Source organism: Nematolebias whitei, chromosome 5 (genome assembly GCF_014905685.2).
Source record: "Nematolebias whitei isolate Nwh7 chromosome 5, NemWhi1, whole genome shotgun sequence".
Taxonomy (NCBI): Eukaryota; Metazoa; Chordata; class Actinopteri; order Cyprinodontiformes; family Rivulidae; genus Nematolebias; species Nematolebias whitei.
Window position 1 is genome coordinate 46,505,001 of NC_056502.1, and position 23,149 is coordinate 46,528,149.

General features: G+C 43.1%; 1 protein-coding gene across 1 annotated transcript in view; it reads right to left on the bottom strand.

Moving 5' to 3' along the window:
• Window positions 1-23,149, bottom strand: part of tcaim (T cell activation inhibitor, mitochondrial) — a 129,004-nt gene that overhangs the window by 25,868 nt on the left and 79,987 nt on the right. The window contains exons 6-9 of the mRNA XM_037676474.1: window positions 12,304-12,426; window positions 9,696-9,793; window positions 8,123-8,214; window positions 7,811-8,043 (exon numbers count right to left, since the gene is read on the bottom strand). Of these exons, the coding sequence (XP_037532402.1) occupies window positions 7,811-8,043; window positions 8,123-8,214; window positions 9,696-9,793; window positions 12,304-12,426 (546 nt within the window). The remainder of the gene's footprint in view (window positions 1-7,810; window positions 8,044-8,122; window positions 8,215-9,695; window positions 9,794-12,303; window positions 12,427-23,149) is intronic.

A 23,149-nucleotide genomic window follows, 5' to 3' on the forward strand; every position in this document is an offset into this window, starting at 1 on the left:
TTCCTTGCTGGATTACTTTTGACTTTGGTCTTCCTTGCTGGATTACATCAAGCTTCAAGGACATTCGAAGGCGTAAGTTCATGTTTGGAATTCATCCCCATGGACAGGTGATGATTTCCAAAGGGGGGACTTTAGTGAACTTAACCTGATGTCAAAACTGACCAGATGGACAGGAACTGTCATTTCATTGATTTGAATCCAGAAATATAGGTTCACCCATCCTGAGACTCTCTTCCTTGAAAATCAAGTGAAAGAACACTCTCTTTTTATTATCATTACTATTTTACAAATGTTGATAATCAAAGTGTCTTAGTTCAAACCATTTTAGATGTTGTAGTGAACTAATCAATTTTATTAACTGTGAAACAGTGTAATGATTTTTTAATGCTTATGCAGAGTTAGAATTCATGTTAAGGTCTGTTACAGATTTTTATGCATTTTCTGATTTCTGTCTTTGAATGAGCAAGTGTGCGTTTTCCAAGGTCAGGAGTCGAAGCAGACATGTGTTGGAACAACTGTCTTGTTTACATCCTCTCAGACGTCAACGGAGGAGGTGGCACCTGTTTCTAAAACTCGCCAAAACAAAACTCTCTCTGTCTCTGAGAACAGTTTAATCTGTTCCATAACAATTCTTGCTGTTTTCTGACTTCTAGTAACCTCTTACATCACAAAACACACCCCTGTCTGGTTGATATGGACCAATCAGGGACGCCCAAATGAACCGGGAATAGAGCTCTTTAAAATGCCGGTACTTCCTAGTTCTCTCAGAGTCTGAGCAGTTGGGTGAAGCTTCTGAGGAGTTCGGTGAGGCGCTGAGAAGTCGTTTGGGAGAACAGAAGTCCAGCATGATAAGGCTCCTCCGAGTTGGATTATAATATCCTCCACCTCTGAGTGGAACTTCTGAAGGACCCCACTCATGTGAAGTCTATTGCTGATGTGAGCTGGTGTCGGACGGAATCTCGTCACTACTTCGGACGAGTCACAGCCATCCTATGGAGACGCTGGACAGGTAGCGTTAACTGGACCTCCATATCTGCTGATTAATCTTCAGAAAGGTAATGAGTCAAGTTTCCTACCAAAGCGTACCGAGGAAAGCTGGGTTCTGATGGAGAGTGTCGGTTCTGGGCAACACTTCCCCTCACATACCATCTTTTACTCCCTTTAAACTTCATTTCCATCTTTAAATTCTTCTCTCAAGTAGAAATCCTTCCAGATATTTTAGAAATGTCTGTGTAAAGTGCTCATCCACCGCCGTGTGGATAATTGATCATAATTGTACAGTTTTCATTAATGTCTGCTGTTCTGCTGAAGAGTGGAAACAATCGCCGAATTGTTTTTCACTACCTGTAAAGCTGTTAATTATGTTGTTATTTTCATATTTTGCCAAATTAATGTAAATGTTTGATGTTAAACTTTGATTCTGTAGAATAAATGACCGCATTCATTTTGATGGGTCAAAGATAAATGACGTCTCACGTTTGCATTTCATTAACATCAATGCACGTTTTATTCAGTCCAGAAAAATGAGGAATCCGTTTTAATTGATGAATATTTCTCAGCATCTGTTCATCTACAACACCGTTAGCGGTAGTCCTGAGCTCCTCGAACAGTTTAGCTGACATAATAGTCATGTCGGCTCCACCATCCAGTAGGGCTTCATGTGTGACGACCCCTTCAAGTGTGATCGACAGGTAAGCTTTATAAGCGACCCCCTTTCTGATCAGGTTACACAGGAACCTTGTAGGTTTTAGCCGACGTTTCTTCACACGTTTACCTTTACCTGTGTAATCCTGGTTTTTCCGAACCGTTGGTGCAGTTGCTGCTGCTCCTGAGAGTTCGGCTGTTGACGGGCGTCCGTCATTGATGTATGCGATCACCCACTCACCGTGTGTTGAGGGGCTCTCATTGTTTGTAACAACAAGGTCTTGGTGGCTGTCCATGACAGCGGCTGCGTTGTTGTTTGTGTCACCCTGGTTTGACTGAACTGTTAGCACAGCTATTGCTGTTTCTGAGGTTTCAGTTTGTGACGGGTCACCGTCGGTGACGTGTGATTGTACCCCCCCATTTCAGGTGAGGGCGTGTCAGAGTTTACCACAACAGCGTCATGGTGGCTGTCTGTGACAGCAGTAACGGTGTTGTCTGTGTGCTCCGACTTATCAGCAATGATATCGCCAAACAAACCGTTAGGTTGTTTGTCCGTGGCAACACCATCCAACAAGTCCAACAACCGATGCACCCTGTCTGTCTCGTCCGAGCTCAGAGGACTGCGGTTCTTTTTCTGGACCTGCTGCTGTTTCTTTTTTGCCTCAGGCTGTTCAGCCCGATGTGGTGGGGAAACAGTACCCCCCCTTTGGGGTTCCCTGTGAGATCCCTGTTTGTATGGGCCACTTTTGGTGCCATACTCTTTACCCTTAGGGCGTTTGCCCCCCTTCTGGTACGATCGTTCATCCTCTGGTTCCTTGGGGAAACCATTTAGGACCTCGTCTGGACCAGGGGGCACTCACCTGTTGTGGTTTGGCTGCTGGGAAACCTTGTTTCTTCTCACCTTTTTTGGGAGGGGGAGTCGAAGCTCTCGTCCCTTCCAATTCTAATGACTGGGCAGGAATCCTCTCACCCGGGTACACCTCAAAGGGTGTTTTGGCCTGTGAACGTGCTTCAAAAACATTCACAGCACAACTTTTTATCTCACTGATGGATTTCTCTTTGAAATTAGCCATCATTTGCACTGACATCCTTATGTCAGGGTGGAGATTTTTGCTGAACACGTACTTAAACGGTTCCTCTTCCTCCATGTTGGCCTCGTTCCTGTAACCAAAATAAGCCTGCAAAATCCTGGAATAATATGCCCTGGGTTGCTCATTCTTACCTTGCACAACCTTGTCGGCGGCTGGATACCCGCCAGGTCCCATGCAAGGTGAACACTCTTTCATAAGAGCAGCACATAACAGGCGGTAATCCTTTCTTGTGGCATCAGGTTGACGCTCTATGAAGGAAAACACCGTCCTGGATGAAGTGAGCCTGATCAAACCTACTTTATCCTCAACTGTAGCGTTGGGATAGCTTCTTAATTGGAAGTCAAGGTTGTCCAGATAGGCCTTAGAGTCAGTTGAACCCAACGGCCCTGGCTCAAAGCGGTTGACATATTTTACAATTTTGTGCAAATCTGAAATCGGGAGCAAAGGCTGTATTATCGATATCGTAGGAACCAAAATGGCACGTAGAGGTGTGTTGCTAGACACATGTGGAGGTGACGGAATGGGATTAAGAGCAGGAGGTGCAGCAAAATCCTTCTGAGGTGGTGGTGGGTGACCTGGACTCTGACCTTGTTCGTCTTTGAGTTCCAGCCAACCTCGCCCCACGTCAGAAGTCTCATTTGTTGCTATGGCTAGTTTCGCCTCACAGGCTTAAGCGTTCTCGTGATGTATGACATTCACTCTGCAAACACACGCCTTGTTGTACTAACGCCGCCTTTTCCAATCTGCATTCGTTCAGAGCTTTGGATGTGAGCTGCAACTGTTGTTGTAGCGCATCGTTGTCTGAACACAATGTTTGGTACTTAACCTCTCTTTCCCTCATCTTCTCCTCATATGAGTGAGCTTGTAACGACAGCTGAGCTTGTGAGAGCTCCCTCTCACGTTGTAACTCATTCGCCCAGGTCTCCTGATCAAATTTAGACTGTGCCATGAGTTTGAGGTACTCCTCTGTTTCGCTGTTTAACCTTATTTCAAGGTCATCAGCTCTGTTCGCCTCCCTAAAAAATGTTGCCTTCAACAAGAGTGCTAACTTAGCCAACTGGTCAAAGCTTGACTTTGTTCTGGCTGTAGAGGTCACACTCTCTGCAATATCCTTCAGCTCGTCCAATAACTCTTTTGAGTTCATGCAGTCCACCTGTTCACCATATGGATTTAAGGATTCTGTGAGCAGCGTCAACGCTTTCTCCAACCAGTCCTTCATCTCACAAGGATCAATATTCTTTTCTGTCACATCTGCCATGGTTATTCACTGTTCAGCACATATCTGGTGACACAGTTTGCCACCTTTAGAGTGTTTAACAGGTAAATATTTGTATTCAAGTGAGCAGTGAGTTTCACACACTATTTTAGCTCCGGGTCCACTCAACAGTACTGTTATAAGCCAACTTCTTCAAATGAATGGGCACCTAATTGTAGGCTTTACCCCAATGCATGAATATTCTAAGTAAATGCCTCCTTCTGGCAGTGTTACTTAATGAGCTTAAATCTAACAGATACAAGAACCAGGCTTTTTCCAGTGTTCAGTTACCCTAAAGCACTTAAAATTAAATAAACCTGCAATTTTTCTAAAAGTCTCACAGCAACTTTAGTTCTCAAATGCTTTTTAAGCAGTTCTATATACCAGAAATTCGCTATTTAAAACAGTCACTCATAAACCAGGCTGGATGAACAAAAAGAAAAAAAAAATGAAAGGAAATGAGCAGTCTCCCTTCAGGAAAACTGTTATACTCCTCTTTCAACAGCAGATGGTGGTGTAAGCTTATTTATACCAGCAGAAGTCTATGACAACTTCCTGTGGATCGTTCTGTTGACATTCGGTCGTTAGCTGTTAGCTGGACGTAGCACACGGTCGAACACGGTCAAATCAGCACTTTCTGAACGGATTTAAAGCTTAAATGTGGCGTTGTTTTAACAAGCACGTCCATTTGCATGAAAACGAGTTTTGGGAACAGTGGCAGGCTTCATTTAGCGATTTTAAACACAGAGGAGGCTTCGGTTGAACCGAGATTCATTTCCGGGGTCACGTGACTTTATAGACACGTGAGCAACGGGGTGGGCTTTACAATCTGACATCAGAGGGAGTGAACGCAGACACGTCACCCATTTCTCAGCGAATCAGAGCGACCCAAACAGCGGTTTTCAACCAATCACAGCTCGTGATTCCAGCTAGCATTGTTAGCAGTTAGCCTGAAAAGTCCGGTCAACAATCGCCCATTAAACCTCCAAAATGCACAATTTACTGTTGAAAATGTAACGGATCAGCATTTAACAGTGGTCTGAGACGGCGCTCAGCTTTAAAACAGCGTTTTATCTATTTAAAACACCACTCGTTCAACGAGTCCAGTGAGCAGAACCGGGTCAGACAGAACCCCCTTCTCTGCTACCGTTTAAACAGAATAAAGCGTTTTTTCCACAGCATGTCAGCATTAGTTACACAACAGATGTACAATTTTCAGCTTTAAAATGAACACATTGACATTACTTTCAGCTCTCTGAACACCACAAGCCTGAATCATGCCTGTACCAAGCACAAAACTCGGACCTTTTCATGCCAACACTCAGCGTCCATCTCAATAACACAGACTCCGTCACATATAATTCACACTTCTTTAAACATTCGTACAGCCACAAAATGTCCAAAGAGGAGGATAGGTCCTAAATTATCTCTTTTAGAGACCATGCGGGTCACGAGAAGCTCTTCAGAGACCGTACGGGCCACCAGATGTAGTGTGCTAAAACGGCTAGGTTAGCTTCAGCTACACTACAATTTTATTTAAATAACGGGTTCTCTCTTTTTCGAGCTACTTGACAGATATGTGACAGAGGTACTGTGCGTAGATGTTTTAATCAGTGACATGAGACGTTAATTTTCTTTGACCCATCAAAATAAATGTGGTCATTTATTAACAGAATCAAAATTTAACATCTGATCTGCTTCTGATTAATAAAACTTGGCACGTTTTACTTAATAAAAACAAAAGACATTTCTGAAGGCATCTGGATTAATTACTGGCAGGATAGAAGAGTTTTAAGATGGGAAATGAAGAAGTTTAAATGGAGAGAAAAGATGGATGAGGGAAAGTGTGTTGACTAGGAATGGCACCCTTCATCCGACCCCAGCTCAGCCCGGTACACTCGGTAGTGAAGCGACTCCTTACCTTTGCAGAAGATAGGTCAGCTCCGGTACGGAGTTCCATTTCAACGCTACCTTTCAGCATCTCCTCAGGATGGCTGAGAATCGTCCGAAGTAGTGACGGTACTCCGTTCAACAAACACGCTCACCTCCCGGGCTTACACACAGCAAGCTGCGAGTCTGTCAGAGGTTCCACTCAGATGTAAAAGACTCCATAGTCCCAACTCGACTCAGAAGACTGAGTCTGAGAAAAACTCAGAAGAGACTCAGAAGAACTCAAAAGACTCAGAGGAACTCCAGAAGAACTAACGGGACTACAGTTCCAGGAAGTGTCGACTTTTAAAAAAGAGTTCTGCTTCCGGTCACTTTTAGTAAGTCCTGATTGATTGAAGGAACCAACAGGGGTGTGGTTCTAGTGACGTCAAAGGGTTTTTACAAGTCGAGAAAACAGCAGAAATGTTTAGGAACAGACAGAGAAATGTTTTGAGGAAGTGAGAAACACCGCAGGTGCCAGTTCTCTTGTTTACTGTCTGAGAGCTTTAAAAACACGACAGCCTGTTCTAACAACTGGTTTCTTGACTGTCTCCGACTTTTGACCGACATCACTCTCTCATTTCAGACAGAAGATCAAAAAATGCATAATTACTTTGTAAAATAGACATTGAACTTGATTTCTAATTTGAATGAGGATTAAAAAAATCATTAATACTGTTTCACAGTTGATTTAAAATGAGTGGTTCACTTCAACATTTAAAAATGGTATGAACTAAACACACTTTTGATTATCAAGATATTGTAAAATAGTAATGATAATATAAAAAAGAGAGTGTTCTTTCAATTGATTAGTTCAGGATACAATTAGAAAGTCTCTGGATGAGCTAATTTGTATTTCTGGGTTCAAATCAATGAAATAACAGTTCCTGTCCCATGAAGGTCTTCAGAGGCAGGTTTTGATCGGAGGCCTAGTTCACTACAGAGTGGTGAAGGCTGCACAGAAGACTGTTGGAGTCAGTCTCCCCACCATCACAGACATCTACACCTCCAAATGCAGGAAGAGGGCCACTTGCATAATGAAGGACCCCACTCACCCATCACACACACTTTTTGCCCCGCTCCCCTCAGGAAGGAGGTTGAGGAGCATTAAGTGTAGAACCACTAAACTGAGGAACAGCTTCTACCCTGAGACTGTTAGACTCAAGAATCTCTAACCAGAGTAATCACTGTGAAAAATCACATCATGTTGCTGCTGATCTGTTCATGTTGATTTGTTCATGCGTGCTTATCTGCTCACACAGACTCATGTTCGGGCTGCTGTTCGACATAATGTTTTTATACTATTAGTGCTTAATGTATTATTTAGCTGATGTTTTTCTTAGTTCATATCTTAGATCTTATTACAGTTTTTCTTTTACATTTTATTGTTGGATGTAACTGGGCCCCTGCGTACATAATCTCGTTCCACCACATGTACCACATGGAGTGTGTATTACAAATACATCTCTCTGACTGAATAATTTAAATTTTAGGACTTAGTAATATTTCCTCAAAATCCTGTTCTGTCTGACCATTTTTAATAACCTTTGAGTTTACATTAACTGACTGCACAACCACTGAGAATAAATTTCATCTTAGCAAGTGCTTATCAGAAAACACTGTAACCAAATTTAAACAATCTCTTCCATCAATGTTTTCCTCTGTCTTGCAGAGTAATGCATCAGAGAACTGTGACTTAGATCATCTTAGTGATAATTTTACAACTTCTTTTGATAAAATTGCTCCCCTGAAAAAGAAAATAATCAATCAGAGGAAACTGGCTCCTTGGTTCAATTCTGAGTTACGTACTTTAACACAGACATCTAGAAAGCTAGAAAGAAAATGGCATGTATCAGTTAATAAAACTAGGTGTGTGTTGAGTTCAGCATACTTCTCAAGCACCATAGTGAGGCCAGACAGGCTCCGAGGGTGCAGGCACAGCCGTTGGGACATTAGATTCTTGTGAAAGGTGTTGAGTGTGCTGTAGTGCTCAGCGATGGGCTGGACCAGTCCCAGCCTCTCCATGTGGACCACCTGAGTTCCTCCCAGAAGGTGACTGATTCTTTCCTTCAGCCAGTTCGTCTGCTGCTGGAGGCTGTGGTAGCCAGGCAGCTGCTCAAACAGCTGGAGATACAGGAAGAGGACAAATCAGAGACCAGACTGAAGGAAAATCTGGAGAAGAAGACAAGAGCGGCTGCGTTACTTTAGCCCACTGGTGATGAACATCCATATTTCCCAGAAGTACGTGTCCAGAGGCGTTCATTCCCGACTGGTCAGCAAACACAACAGTGTGTCCTGACAGGACACAAGGCAGGTTTAAATGGGTTTCTTCAAACCTGTTTTATGTGATATCTTGTGAGATGTGTTAGTGCTTGGAGCATGGGTTGGGAATGACTGTCAGCTACTTCCACACCAAATGTCAGCTCATTCTCTATGAATTGGACTCAGTTAAAGTCATTTTTGACTTGTTTAAGGTAGACTGGGGTGGCCATCTTGAATTAGGTTGAGTCTAGATGTTAATGAGTTGCTGACTTAGATTCAATTTTTACTGTCATAGCTTCTATACAATCTGTTCAGATATTTTGCTAACAGACAGTTACTTGATTAATTTAACAGTTAATGTTGAAGTTTAAAACAAAGATGTTGGGTCATGTGTTGTTTTTGACGCATGTGTTGGGGATGAATGAAGCTCAACTACTTCAACACCAAATCTTAGCGAATTTAGTAAAATTGTCTGAGGTACATTCATTTTTGTGTTTTCTATGATCAGTTGGCTGTGATGATCATCTCGAAATGGATTGACTCCAAAGGATTATCTGTGCTAAATGCAAATCCATGTATTGGAAAAAAACCTCTCCTGGGGTTCATGTGATATTTTTCTAACAGACTGACAAAGTTGACTCCAGGAAGCAGATGGCGATAAAGATCGTCTCAGATTAATTAGTTCTAATAAATGGGGTAAAATTCAACATGCCATTAAAATACTAACTGAATAAACCCAAGCTGTACATGATTCACCACTTCAGTTAGCAAACTGCTAATGTGACATAACAAAATGATGATGATGCACTTTGGTACTTCTGTACCAAAGAGCAAGAGTTTTCTAACTCCGCATCTAAAAAAAACTCCAGTTAGCCTTAACATTTCTCCATTAACAAATGTTTCCCAATACAACAAATGTTTTGACTCAATGCGTTCCTGAATGAAGACAAATTACTGGATAAAATTAATTCCAAAACAAAACAAAAACTGGATTGCATAATAGAAACATTATGCAAACTGTGATACAAGCACCAAGTTTGGTGTGATTTTCTTTGAGGTATTTGTCAAATCTGCATAATGGCATTTGAAAATCCAAGAAGACTTGACTTTTTTCAAGACGGCTGCCAAAATGAGCTTATTTCTGCACAGTAATTATATGGTAATGCAATTTCTTTATCAAGTTAAATAATCTTTGGGTCAATTTATGTTTTCTTCTGTCAGTAGATTGTACTATGCAAGTAACACATACAAATAAATCCCCGCGACCCAGAAATGAAGAAGCAGACAAAGATAATGGATGAATGAATAACAATAATAATAAAGTAACCATCTTTGGATTTTAGATGGCCAATCTAGAATTGTTCAGAAGACTCTCGGAACCAACCATGACAAATTTGGTGCTTGTATCACGTTAGCGGCTCCACTATTACAGCATGGTGAAAAGAAGACCTGCAGCTCTGACACAGACTGAGCTTACAGGTTTGGATGACTCTAAATGCACTTAGAACCAGTACCTTGCAGGTTGATGAGGGCTTCTGGGTTCTGGTAGGACAATCGGCTGAGACTCTGAAGCTGGCAGCATTTATGAGTCACGCTCCAGCTGCGCTGCCACCTGAACCACACAAACACCACCACAGGCCTGTCATTTCAATACCAGTTCAAACTCAGCTGTGACCCCTGAAAACCAAATTCTTCACCTTTAATGAAAACTTAATGAGAAAACAGTTACAGGTCAGTTGTATGAACATCTGAGCAGAAATAATCTGTTTGAAGAGTTTCAGTCAGGCATGAGCATGGACTTTGTTAGTTTCAGTCAGGGTTTAGAGCTCACCATAGCACTGAATCTGCAATGGTGAAAGTTACTAATGATATTCTCATGGCCTGTGACAACAGATAGGTGTCTACACTGGTCATGTTAGACCTCAGTGCTGCAACTGATACAGTTGATCACAATATTCTACTAAAGAGACTTGAATATGATGTTGTAACTAGAAAGTTCCTGGAGATACTTTGACGGGGACTGCCAGGCTGCTGCCGATTTAAATTCTTGATTTAATATTAAAAGTGTTTGGGTTTGCTATCAGCTACCATTATACCAAATTTCAGCTGAATAGCTCTAAAAATGGCCGAGTTATGGTATTTTTTCTCTTTTAGCTAAGGCGGCCATCTTGGATATTTTATTTGGATTCCGTATGTGATAGAGCACATTTTCAGCTACAACCTCACCAAATTTCAGCTCTCTATGTGTAAAAATGGCTGAGTTAAAGCCATTTAAAAGTACTGATGTACTTGAGCATGCATCAGGATATTTAAAAGTAGCATTGTTGGCCATCTTGGATTTTTGATTTTGATACAGCATCTGATAGGAAACATTCTCAGCTATCACCACATTTTTGATGTTGTCGGTACCGGGGCTTGAGCCGGTGATCTTCCGATCACAAGCCCACCTTCTCTAACTTCTGCGCCACCCCTCCCCCTGTATCTCTTAAAATGGCAGAGTTATCATATTTACCTCTTTTAGCTAAGGCGGCAATCTTGGCTATTTGATTTTCATTAGGAATGTATTACAACTCGCTCTCAGCTACAATCATACTTAATTTCAGCTCAATATGTCAAAGAATGACCGAGTTATAGTCAATTTTGTTTGCTGAGGTAGCTATGGCAGCCATCTTGAATCAATAAGGCTCCAAATGTTAATCAGCTCTAGAGATATGTCTGATGATTACTTTCTGCAAGTTTCAAACAAATCCAACAACGAGTTTTTGTTTTGTAGCTCAATATCTCAAATGACTATTATAGTCAATTTTGTGTTTGCTGAGGTAGCTATGGCAGCCATCTTGAATCAAAATGGCTCCAAACGTTAAAAAGCTCTAGAGATCTGACTGATGATTACTTTCTACGAGTTTCAAACAAATCCAACAAGGAGTTTCTGTTTTGTAGCTCAATAACTCAAAGAATGACTGAGTTATAGTCAATTTTATGTATGCTGAGTTAACTATGGCAGCCATCTTGAATCAAAATGGCTCCAAACGTTAATAAGCTCTAGAGACACATCTGATGATTACTTTCTGCGAGTTTCAAACAAATCCAACAACAAGTTTCTGTTTTGTAGCTCAAGATCTCAAAGAATGACTGTTATAGTCAATGTTGAACCAAAATGGCGCCCAACGATATTCAATTTCTTTGAAAAGTTGTCTCCCATTCATTTCCTATTGGAAATTTGGCATTTTTGTTAGCAAAAGTACATTGCCATGGTGACTCCAATTGCCAATAAAAGTAATAGCACACATCCCGGAGCCGGGCTGGTCGTTTTGATATAACTTTTGTGGGGGTCCACGTTGTGGTTCGGGCCGCATTAACGGAGATGGAATAATAATAAATAAAGAAACCCTTATTGGGTGTAGAATAATAGGTGGCTTCCATGCACTTGCATGGGAGGCGCATTGCAATGGCAGCCACCAATTACAAGAATGGCTCTAAAATGGTTCATATCTATCTGATAGATTCTAATTTGTAAATGTAAATAATGAATCTTCTTCATGCACCAAAGTTAGTCATGGAGTTCCTCAGGGTCCAGTGCTTGGACCAGCACTCTACTTTATATATGATTCAGTAAGGTAAAGTTATTAGACAGCATGAAATAATTTTTTATTGTTTTGCTGAAGACAATAAATAGTTTATTTACCCAGGCTTTAAAACAAATGTTCTGATTTTGTCTTGAACATCTTAGATGTAACTTAACGTAACTTAACGTCAGCTTTGAGGCTGCCAATATATCCACCTGATCAGCACACCTTGTCAGCTGAAATCTTTACTCCCCGCAAACTGGTACATTCAATTCGACTTTCATTTCAAGCTTAAAAAACCTTGTTCTTTTTGATCTGAACATGTCTTTTTTTTAAATAACCTTACTTCTAACAAACTCTTAACAGCCAAGCTCCATCTTAAGTTAAAGAACTTGTTGTTCCATAAGAGATTCACTGATGCCTGACGGGGCTCTCGATTGTCAGACAGAACAAAAGAAACCTTCGGAACAAAGTTCTGATTAATAATCCACCACAAACTGTTTTTCTCTATACAAACACATTTTCAGTTTAAGAAGAACAAATAAAGAGTGTGTACCGGATATCTGCCAAATGAAAGGTTTTACACAGTTCCTTCTTCAACCGGTTCAGTTCTTCTCTTCTTGGAAGGCTGGCGCTGTGCTTCTTTGTGGCTTCAGGCTCGTTGTTTTTCAGCCAGAGACTGTAAAATTTGAAAAACACATGACACCACTCTAAGCTGAACAAGGTAGAAAAACATCTTCACAGGATTTCTGGTTCAGGTCAGTATTATAAAATTTACACCAACATGTCTTTAAACAGAAAAGCTCACATTTTATAGTTAATTTTAGTTACCCTTCCATCCATGAATGGATGGATGGATTTGCAGAGGAAAATCAGAGGAAGCTGGCATGTACTTCAAAACAGGAATCTCAAAAGATGGAAAGAAAATGGCGCTCCAATAACATTGAAGAATTTTATTTAACGGAGTGATAACCTGCTAACATATGACAACTGTCTATTGTTGTTGCTAATGTCCATTGTTGTCATCATTCTTTGTTGAAATCAGGTCTCTCTTGTAAATGAGTCCTCGAGGCTCAGTGGGATTTACCTGTCTTAATAAAGGTTGAATGAATATAAGAAAGCCCTCCGTAAAGCTAGAACTGTATTTGTCTTTAATAGCTGAGAATAAAAATAACCCTAGATTTCTGTTCAGTACTATAGCTTGACTAATGAAAAGTCATTTCTCTGTTGATTCATGTATCCCTACAACTATAAGCAGTGGTGACTTTACGAGAGTCTTTATAAATAAAATTATTTCAATATTAGAGAATAATCACACCATCCTTCCTACTATCGCCTCTGATTCCCTGTCAGATGATGCAGCTTTAGAAATGTTACTAGAACCTGATTCATGTTTGGACCGTATTGTCAGGATCAGGTGGACAGGAACGAACCCAGTAGTGCAGACAGGACTCAACTCGGCAGATTACAAAAATAAGTATTTTAATGATGAATAAAAAAGTAACAAAACAATAAGCTGACGTGGCAGCACACTTACTTAAACTAGACGACTCAGGAGGGATACTCAGACAAGACTCAGGAAGCTCAGGAAAACTCACGAGACACAGGAGAACACTGAAGACCCAAACGAATACGACCCGACAAAGGAACAACACAGAACAGGAGGCTTATATACAAGGACGAGACAAGACGTGATTACAACAGGTGTGACGAGACAAAGGTGGCAACAATTAAACTGACGAGGAAACACTAGGGAAACACAGACACAAACAGAAACAGTAAATGGTACCATCCTTACACGTATTTGTCCTACTGAGCACTTTGAATTGTCAAAAATAATAGCTTCATCCAAACCATCCACATCACATGTCTGCTAGATCTCATCCCAACCAGACTGTTTAAAGAGGTATTTTCCCTAATTAATATCCACATTTTGGATCTGCTTACTTTGTCTCTTATGAATGATTATGCACCACAATTCTTGAGTCATGGATTTCCTCAGGGCTCAGTGCTTGGACCAACAGTCTTTATTTTAACTATGCTTCGATTAGGTAAAGTTATTAAACCGCATGGGATAAACTTTCATTGTTATGCTGATGATACACAATTATATTTGTCCATGAAACCCAATGAATCCAATCAGCTACTTAGACTACAAGCATGTTTTAAAGACATTAAACCTGGATGACCCTAAATTTTCTGCTTTTGAACACAGACAAGACTGAGGTTTTAGTTTTTGGACCTGAGCATCTTAGGAACAAATTTTCAAATTTTCCTTTTACTTTCTCTGGATGGCATTAATCTGGCCTCCAGTTCTAATGTAAAAAAACGTTGGTTACGTACTGTAACCCCAGATTCTATGAGTATAGGCGCAGCCCTTTAAGGCTATCGCTAGTGGGTTTATTCCGTTGCGCACAGCGCAGCACTGAAGACTAGACCACGCCCACCTGCTGTGTGGGCCTCACCCCCGGTCCGTATAAATTATGGTAAGACCAGGTAATCGGCTCCCAAATAGCTTTTTTCTTCAGCCATTTAGGAACCAGTGAGGCCTAGAGCTTAAAGGCGCAGCCTATATTCATAGAATCTGTGGTTACAGGATGGATAAGATTAGGAATGAGATCATCAGAGGGTGCACCTGGTGATGAGCTGCTGAGATCACGTGAGAGCTGTGCTGCGTAAGTAACATGGCAGGATACTGCTAAACAAAATGATTCAACTCAGGTAAAACAAGCCAATATATTACAATCAAGCATAAAACATATTGTTAATAATAACCTCTACATATTGTTTCAATAAACCAAACTGGACGAGGAAACCTTGGACAGTCTGGAGAGTTATGTGGACGAGTGTTTTGAAAACATCGTGATGGGTAAACCACAAAAAAAACACAACATCCACGGCCACACCAACTCCTAAATGTACGCGTTCAGAGAGCTCAACTAGCACGTCCACCTCTCCAGAGAAAAGCTTTACTGATGTCCTGGGCTCTATAGACAAGAAGCTAACCAGTTTAGATGCCCGTCTGGCCCTGGTGGAGGTTCTCCACAACGAGTTCCAAGCACTGAGGGAGTCTCTGGAGTTCAGCCAAGCTCAGGTGGCGTCGCTCACTGCTGAGAACCAAACTCTGAGGGGTTACGTCAAAGAACTCACCGAGAAGATGACGCAGCTGTCTGGAGAAAACAGGAAAATGAAGGAGTCCATCCTGGACATTCAAGCTCGGAGCATGCGGGACAATCTTGTCTTCTCAGAGATCCCAGAATGAGCAGAGGAGGACGCTGAAGTTACGATCCGTGAGTTTATCCAACATCAGCTGAAACTCCCAAGTGAGACGGTAAAAAACATCACTTTCCTTTGCGTTCACCGGCTCGGAGGTAAGAAGCCCGATAACAAGCGACCTCGGCCAATTATAGCTAAATTTGAACACTATAAACAAAAAGAGCAGGTCAGAGGTCGGGGCAGAGAGCTGTGTGGGACGGACTTCAGTGTGAACGATCAATTTCCTAAAGAGATCCTCGATCGGCGGAGAGTTTTGTTTCCAATCAGGAAGAAATACATGTCTGAGGGCGTCAGAGCTACGGTGGCTGTAGATAAACTTTATATTAATGGTCAGTTGTTCAGGGAACGGGACGTCACTCCATGGCTTTATTAAAAGGAACAACAGGTTAGTCTGAAGCAGGGCTGTTCAACTGACGGCCCGCGGGCCAAATCAGGCCCAAGGTGAGCTAAGTTCGGTCCACCGATGGGTTCACTCTTAAAACGAAACTAGAGTTTTAACTATAAAACAAAGTAACTTAATGATAAGAACTAGTGGATATCTGACCCCTGAGCGCATGGCTTTCAGTAACTGTGGCCCCCTGGGCGGTTTAGTCGAGCAGTCCTGGTTTAACGCTTGTAACACTGGAGGTAAATTAACTGGCATTTGTAAATAAAGTGTAAAGCACAGCTCGGTAAGGTGTCCGTACTGGTGGTGGTGAACGGTGTCAAAGCTATTCTTTTTTTGTTTGTTTGTTTTTTTCCTATCTTTTCCTTTTTATTTTTTTATTTTTACTATTTTCTCTCTTACGTTTATCTGTTACCACATCACTTCATCAGTCTTTTTCTCTTCTTTACCACCCAACAAACATTTACACACAAGCACACCAAAACACACACACGCGCACACACACTCGCACACACACCAGAGAACTTTATATCTTTCAACTTCTCTCACACCCAGCTTCTACTCAATATTCTTGTATCTTTCCACTTCAAACATCACTGTGTGTTTCCAAACATCTAAACAGGCAATCTCAAGCAATAACTGTGATTTTAGTTGGATCTGTCTGTCTCTATGGTGACATGTGCTGGTCAACTTTAGCTACTCACGCACAACTATGGGAACAGTTGTTTTTTTACAAGAGACTCATAAATCTACTACAACTGGAGATGATCTTAAATCACCTGACTTTCCTGATGTGTTTTGTGCCTGCTATAACTCAAGACAAAAGGGAGTAGCAATATTAATACACAAAAATGTTAATTTTACAGTACTAGACACAGTTACAGACCCAGAGGGTAGATATTTAATAATAAAACTTTGTATAAATAACTACAAGCTGTGTATTGTCAGCATATATGCCCCAAATGTTGATGACACCTCTTTTTTTCATGATTTTTTTCTCAGCATTGTCTGATCACTTGGATTGCTCACTTATACTTGGAGGTGACCTCAACTTTGGTCTAAAGGAAGAATTAGACAGATGTAGTAGAGTAGGAACTCAGCGCAGTTGGCATTCCATAAATATAGTTAAACAGTATGTGAGTGATTATGGACTTTGAGATGCATGGCGATCTCGTCACCCGAACCGTAGGGAGTATTCTTTCTTCTCACCTGTCCATCACTCTTACTCTCGTCTGGATTATTTTTTAGTCAGCAGCTCATTGTTGATGAACATCTCGGACACTGAGATACACCCTATAGCTGTCAGTGATCATGCTCCTGTCTCTTTAACTCTAGTAAACAGAAAAGAAATCCCAAAAGGTATAAACTGGAGATTTAATATATCATTGCTTGAAGATGAAGATTTTATCAAATATTTTACAGAAGAGTGGGCTTCATATCTGGAGTATAATAACTTGCCTGGAACATCAGCATCTGTTCTCTGGGAGGCAGGGAAAGCAGTGATGAGAGGTAAAATAATCTCATTCTCATCACATAAAAAGAAAAAAGAAAATAAACATATTCAGGAATTAGAAGAAACCATTAAATTGTTAGAAGCCACCCAAGATGAAGACATGTTGGAGAAAATGCGTAAAGCAAAATTAGAATTAAATTAACTTATTAACAAAAAAAACCTCAATTCTTAATACAAAGACTCAGAAAAGAAAATTTTGAGCAGAACAATAAATCAGGTAGCTTTCTAGCAAAACAGCTTAAAATAAATAAGGAAAAAACAACTATTCATGGTGTTAAAGACTTGACTGGGAATACAGTTTATGATCCTGAAAGAATAAACAGCATTTTCAGAGATTTTTATAAAGCTTTATACTCACCCCAGATAAACCCATCAGATAATGAAATTGATCAATTTCTGGATAAAATTACACTTCCTAAATTATCAGATAATCAATCAATGGAGCTGGACTCACCACTGACACCAGTGGAACTCCAGGAAGAACCCCAAAAGCATGTCCAATAAAAAGGCTCCAGGTCCAGATGGATTTCCAGCAGAGTTCTACAAAGAATTCTGGAATATCCTGGCACCACTATTTCACAGAATGCTACAGGAAACTGAGAAAAATAACAGACTTCCAGAAAATATAAACTCAGCCAACATTAGTCTCCTGTTAAAACCAGGCAAAGACCCTGTATTACCTAGCAGTTATCGTCCCATATCTCTTATCAATGTTGATCTTAAAATAATTTGTAAAGCCCTCTCAAAAAGATTGGAAAAGATAACTCCTCTCATAATACATCCTGACCAAACTGGTTTTATAAAAGGGAGGAATTCATCCACAAATTCACGCAGATTATTTAATTTAATAGATTATTCTTACAGTAAAAATATTGCAACTGCAATATTCTCTCTAGATGCAGAAAAAGCTTTTGATAGAGTTAACTGGAAATTTTTATTTGCAGCCTTGCATAAATTTGGTTTTGGAAATTATTTCATAAACTGGTTAAAAATATTATACACTTCCCCATCAGCATGCATTAGGACAAATAATCAAATATCTGCTAGCTTTCTTCTGCAAAGGGGCACCAGGCAGAGATGTCCACTCTCCCCCTCACTGTTTGCTATTTTCATCGAACCGCTAGCCGCAGCAATCAGGCAAATTACAGATATTAAAGGCATAAAATGCAAGAACATAGAGCACAAAATCCATCTATATGCTGATGATGTGTTGCTCTTCCTCCAGCATTCACAAACCTCCCTCTCTCAGGTTATTGGATTGATAAACTCTTTTTCAAGTTTCAGATTACTCTATAAACTGGATAAAATCCACAGTTCTACCAATTAATTGCTATTTCAACAATTCACTTACTACACAACTGCAGTCGGGGAATATTACGTACTTGGGTATCAAAGTATCTCCTAGATTGGCAGATTTAACAAAACTAAACCACATCCCACTTTTAAAGAAAATTGAGGATGATCTTGCTAGATGGAAATATCTACCCTTGTCTCTCATGGGAAGAATAGCTTCAATAAAAATGATGGTTTTGCCTAGAATAAACTATCTATTCTCAATGATCCCAAATAAACTGACTGGTTTAGATCCCTGGACTCCTCCATCTCTAAATTTCTCTGGAAAGATAAATGCCCATGTATTAAACAAAAACACTACAGAAGACCAACGATAAAGGAGGACTAGAGCTACCCAATTTCTATTATTACTTTCTAGCCAACAGACTAGAATACATTTCAAGATGGATAAAACACACACCCCTTGATGAACCCTGGCTAGACGTAGAACAGACACTTTGCAATAATTGAATGATCTCGGACCTTCCATTCATTAGCTCAAACATAAAATGACAGGAATGCTTTAAAAGCATCAATATCAGCTCCTCTCTGACAGATTGGTGGGAGTTTCTTAAAATGACAGAGTCTTCACTAATTCCATGCAGACATACACCCATCTGGAATGACCCTGACATTCTACAACAGAATAATATGATAAACTTCCCAGGTTGGAGGTGTAAAGGAATCGAATATTTGGAACATATATATGAGGAAGTAAACTATATCCCATTTAACAGATTAATAACACAATATGGGATTGATAAGAATAATTTCTTAGAATATCAACAAATTAAATCTATAACAAAAAATAAATTTAACCTTAATAACACTAGAATTGAAATACCAACAAGTGTATTAGAATTCCTAAATCTTAACCCTCCCAAATTACTATCTAAGGTTTACCGGACACTCATTAAAATAGATGAATCAATATCCCTTCCCATTATAAAATGGGAGACAGACTTGTCAGTCAACTTTGACCGAAACTTCTGGTCTCAGATATGTCTAAGAACTTTTAAGATTATTAAAAATCCCAATTTACAATTAATACAATACAAAATCCTTCATAGAGTACACTACACAGGTCAACGTATGTTCAGGATGGGTTTTGCATCATCTAATGTTTGCTCACAGTGTACAGACAATATTCCTGACAATCACATCCACGTATTTTGGTTCTGTCCACCTGTTCAGAGGTTTTGGTGCCAGATATGTGAAGACTTATCAAAGTGTCTGAGATGTAATATTCCACTCTCTCCATCAGTTTGCTTATTGGGTCAAGTAGATGATGTCACCTTGGAGACAAAGTCAATTCACATGATTTTTACTGCTTTATGTATAGCAAAAAAAAACTATACTCATAAATTGGAAAAATAAAAATACTCTCAGTATTAAACAGTATAAAGACCTTTTGTTCGATTACATCAGTCTTGAGATAGCCTGTACCTCAACATCAGAGCAATCTCTCTGGGCTTCTTTGATTGGCTCTAACCCGTAGTGGAGGTGGGTGAACCCCTTTGATTTCGTCCTGTGGGGCATCATGGTTGATGTGGTGGGGTATCGGAGCTGGGGGCACGGGGGGGTCATGGGCCCGGGGCAATGGCGCTCATCTGGGGAGATGGCTTTGGTGGTTCTGGGCATTGACCTCTGCTGGCTGCATGCAGGCCTCTGGGCGGTCTGTGCCGGAGGGCGCAAGTTGCTGACCTGGTGGCCTGGCTGCTCCTGGGTGGGTTTGGGGTGGGTGCGGGTTTGGGGTTCTGGGAGAGTGTCGCTGCCGGGCTGGGGTCCCGGCTTGATCCGGGGGTCTCGGGTCTTGGCGGGTATGTTGTCGGGGTCTTGGGCCGGTGCATGCGCCGGCGCCCGGCCCTGGCCTGGGGGCCCTTGGTGCGCTGGTGGGCTTTGGGGCCTCTGCCATGGGGGGGGGGGGGGGGGGGCTCGGGTGGCTCTGCACTGCTGGCCTGGGGGTGTCTGGGCGTGTTGGACGTGTGCCCACCCTTGCATGGGGTGCTCTCATTGTGGGTGTTGCTGTGGTGGACTGGTCGGTCCTTTTGTGGGGGTGAGGGTGCGCTCTCGGTCAACATGGTGCGCTGTCTGCGGCTGTTCGGGCACTCCTGGCTGATTGTCGCAGCTGGAGTTTGGTGGCTTCTTTGTTGGGGGGCTGGGTGTTGAACTGGGGATCAGGTTGGGGGTCTGGACGATCTTGGGGGGGCTTGGGTCGCTGGCCCGGGTTCTGGTCGGTCCTCGGCGCTATGTGCCGGTCTGTGGCCTGGGTCCCTGGTGTTGCGGCTGCCTCCTGCTCCTGGATGGATGCACTGGAGCCTCCCTCCCCTGGTGGATCTCGGAGAATGGGGGTGCCTATTGGGGTCTGTGGGGGAGCTGGCCCCCTGGGAGGGCATTGCCACCTCAGTTGTTCCTCCCCATCCCGACGTCTTCCTCCACCCACTCCATCACACCACCACTCAAGCAGGGCATTGGGGTTCAGGTGCACTACTGAGCTGCGGGGAGGATCCTCCATCTCCGTGGTTTGTGGAGACCTGGGCCCCAATTTTATCAAACAACCTAGACACTCGCATATAACATTCTCACGACACTTGCATATATAGGGTCTGGAGTGGGCACACGGTGGCATATAGGGGGTGGGATGTGTAATCATTCTCACCTCCGGGACCTGTGCCCACTCTCATATGTAGCATGTAGACATTTAGGGTTCTGGGCAAGGGTTGGGGAGGTGAACGGGCACTGCCTGCTCTCTGGGAAGGGGGTGGGTTTGTGCCAATCGCTGCCCCCCCCCCCCCATTTTAAACGCACTATATAACAACATGAACAAAAACCCAGATGATGAGAAAAACAAACGGACCTAATGTTCCCTTGCCTGGACGTGGGTCACCGGGGCCCCACTCTGGAGCCAGGCCTGGAGGTGGGGCATGCGGGCGAGCGCCTGGTGGCCGGGCTTTTACCCATGGAGCTCGGCCGGGCACAGCCCGAAAAGGAGACGTGGGTCCCCCTTCCCATGGGCTCACCACCTGTGGGAGGGGCCAAAGAGGTCGGGTGCAATGTGGGATGGGTGGTGGCCGAGGGCGGGGACCCTGGCGGTCTGATCCTCGGCTACAGAAGCTGCCTATTGGGACGTGGAATGTCACCTCACTGGTAGGGAAGGAGCCTGAGCTGGTGTGTGAGGCTGAGAGATTCCGGATAGAAATAGTCGGACTCACCTCTTTGCATGGCTCTGGCACCAGTTTCCTTACGAGGGGCTGGATACTCTTCCACTCTGGAGTTGCCCCTGGTGAGAGGCGCCGAGCAGGAGTGGGCATACTTATTGCCCCCCAACTTGGTGCCTGTGTGTTGGGGTTCACCCCGGTGAATGAGAGGGTAGCCTACCTCCGCCTACGTGTGGGGGGACGAGTTCTGACTGTCGTTTGTGCTTATGCACCAAATGGCAGTTCGGATTATTCTGGAGTCCTTGGAGGGGGTACTGGAAAGTGCACATCCTGGGGACTCCCTTGTTCTGCTGGGGGACTTCCATGCTCATGTGGGCAATGACAGTGAGACCTGGAGGGGTGTGGTTGGGAGGAACCCCCTGATCTGAACCAGAGTGGTGTTCTGTTGTTGGACTTCTGTGCTCGTCAGGGATTGTCAATAATGAACACCTTGTTCAGGCATAAGGGTGTCCATATGTGCTCTAGGCACCAGGCCACCCTAGGCCGCAGTTCGATGATCGACTTTGTCATTGTCTCATCTGATCTGCGGCCACATGTCTTGGACACTCGGGTGAAGAGAGGGGTGGCGCTGTCCACTGATCACTACCTGGTGGTGAGTTGGCTCAGATGGTGGGGGAGGATGCCGGTCAGACCTGGCAGACCCAAACGTATTGTGAGGGTTGCTGGGAACGTCTGGCAGAGTCTCCTGTGAGACGGAGTTTTAACTCCCACCTCCGAGAGAACTTCGAACATGTTCCGAGGGAGGTGGGGGACATTGAGTCCGAGTGGACCATGTTTCGTGCCTCTATTGTCGAGGCGGCTTACCGGAGCTGCGGCCGCAAGGTTGTCGATGCCTGTCGTGGCGGCAACCCTCGAACCCGATAGTGGACACCGTTGGTGAGGGATACTGTCAGGCTGAAGAAGGAGTTCTATCAGGCCTTATTGGCCTGTGGGACACCGGAAGCAGCTGATGGGTACCGGCAGTCCAAGCGACATGCGGCTCGGGTGGTCGCTGAGGCCAAAACTCGGGCATAGGAGGAGTTCGGAGAGGCCATGGAGAATGACTTCCGCACAACTTCGAGGCGATTCTGGTCCACCATCCGGCATCTCGGGGGGGAAAGCGGTACGCCACCAACACTGTTTATAGTGGGAGTGGTGTACTGCTGACCTCAACTCGGGATGTTGTGGGTCGGTGGGCGGAATACTTTAAAGACCTTCTCAATCCCACCGGCACGTCTTCCACTGAGGAAGCGGAGCCTGGGGACTCTGGGTCGGGCCCTCCAATCTCTGGTGCCGAGGTCACCAAGGTGGTTAAAAAGCTCCTCTGTGGCAGGGCCCCAGGGGTGGATGAGATTCGCCTGGAGTTCCTTAAGGCTCTGGATGTTGTAGGGTTGTGTTGGCTTATGCGACTCTGCAATATTGCATGGACATCAGAGGAAGTTCCCCTGGATTGGCAGACCGGGGTGGTGGTCCCCCTATTCAAAAAGGGGGACCCTAGAGTGTGTTCCAACTACAGGGGAATCACGCTCTTAAGCCTCCCTGGTAAGATCTACTCGGGGGTTCTGAAGAGGAGGGTCCATCGGAGAGTCGAATCTCGGATTCAGGAGGAGCAGTGTGGTTTTCGTCCTGGCCGTGGAACACTGGCCCAGCTCTACACTCTCAGCAGGGTCCTGGAGGGTGCGTGGGAGTTTGCCCAACC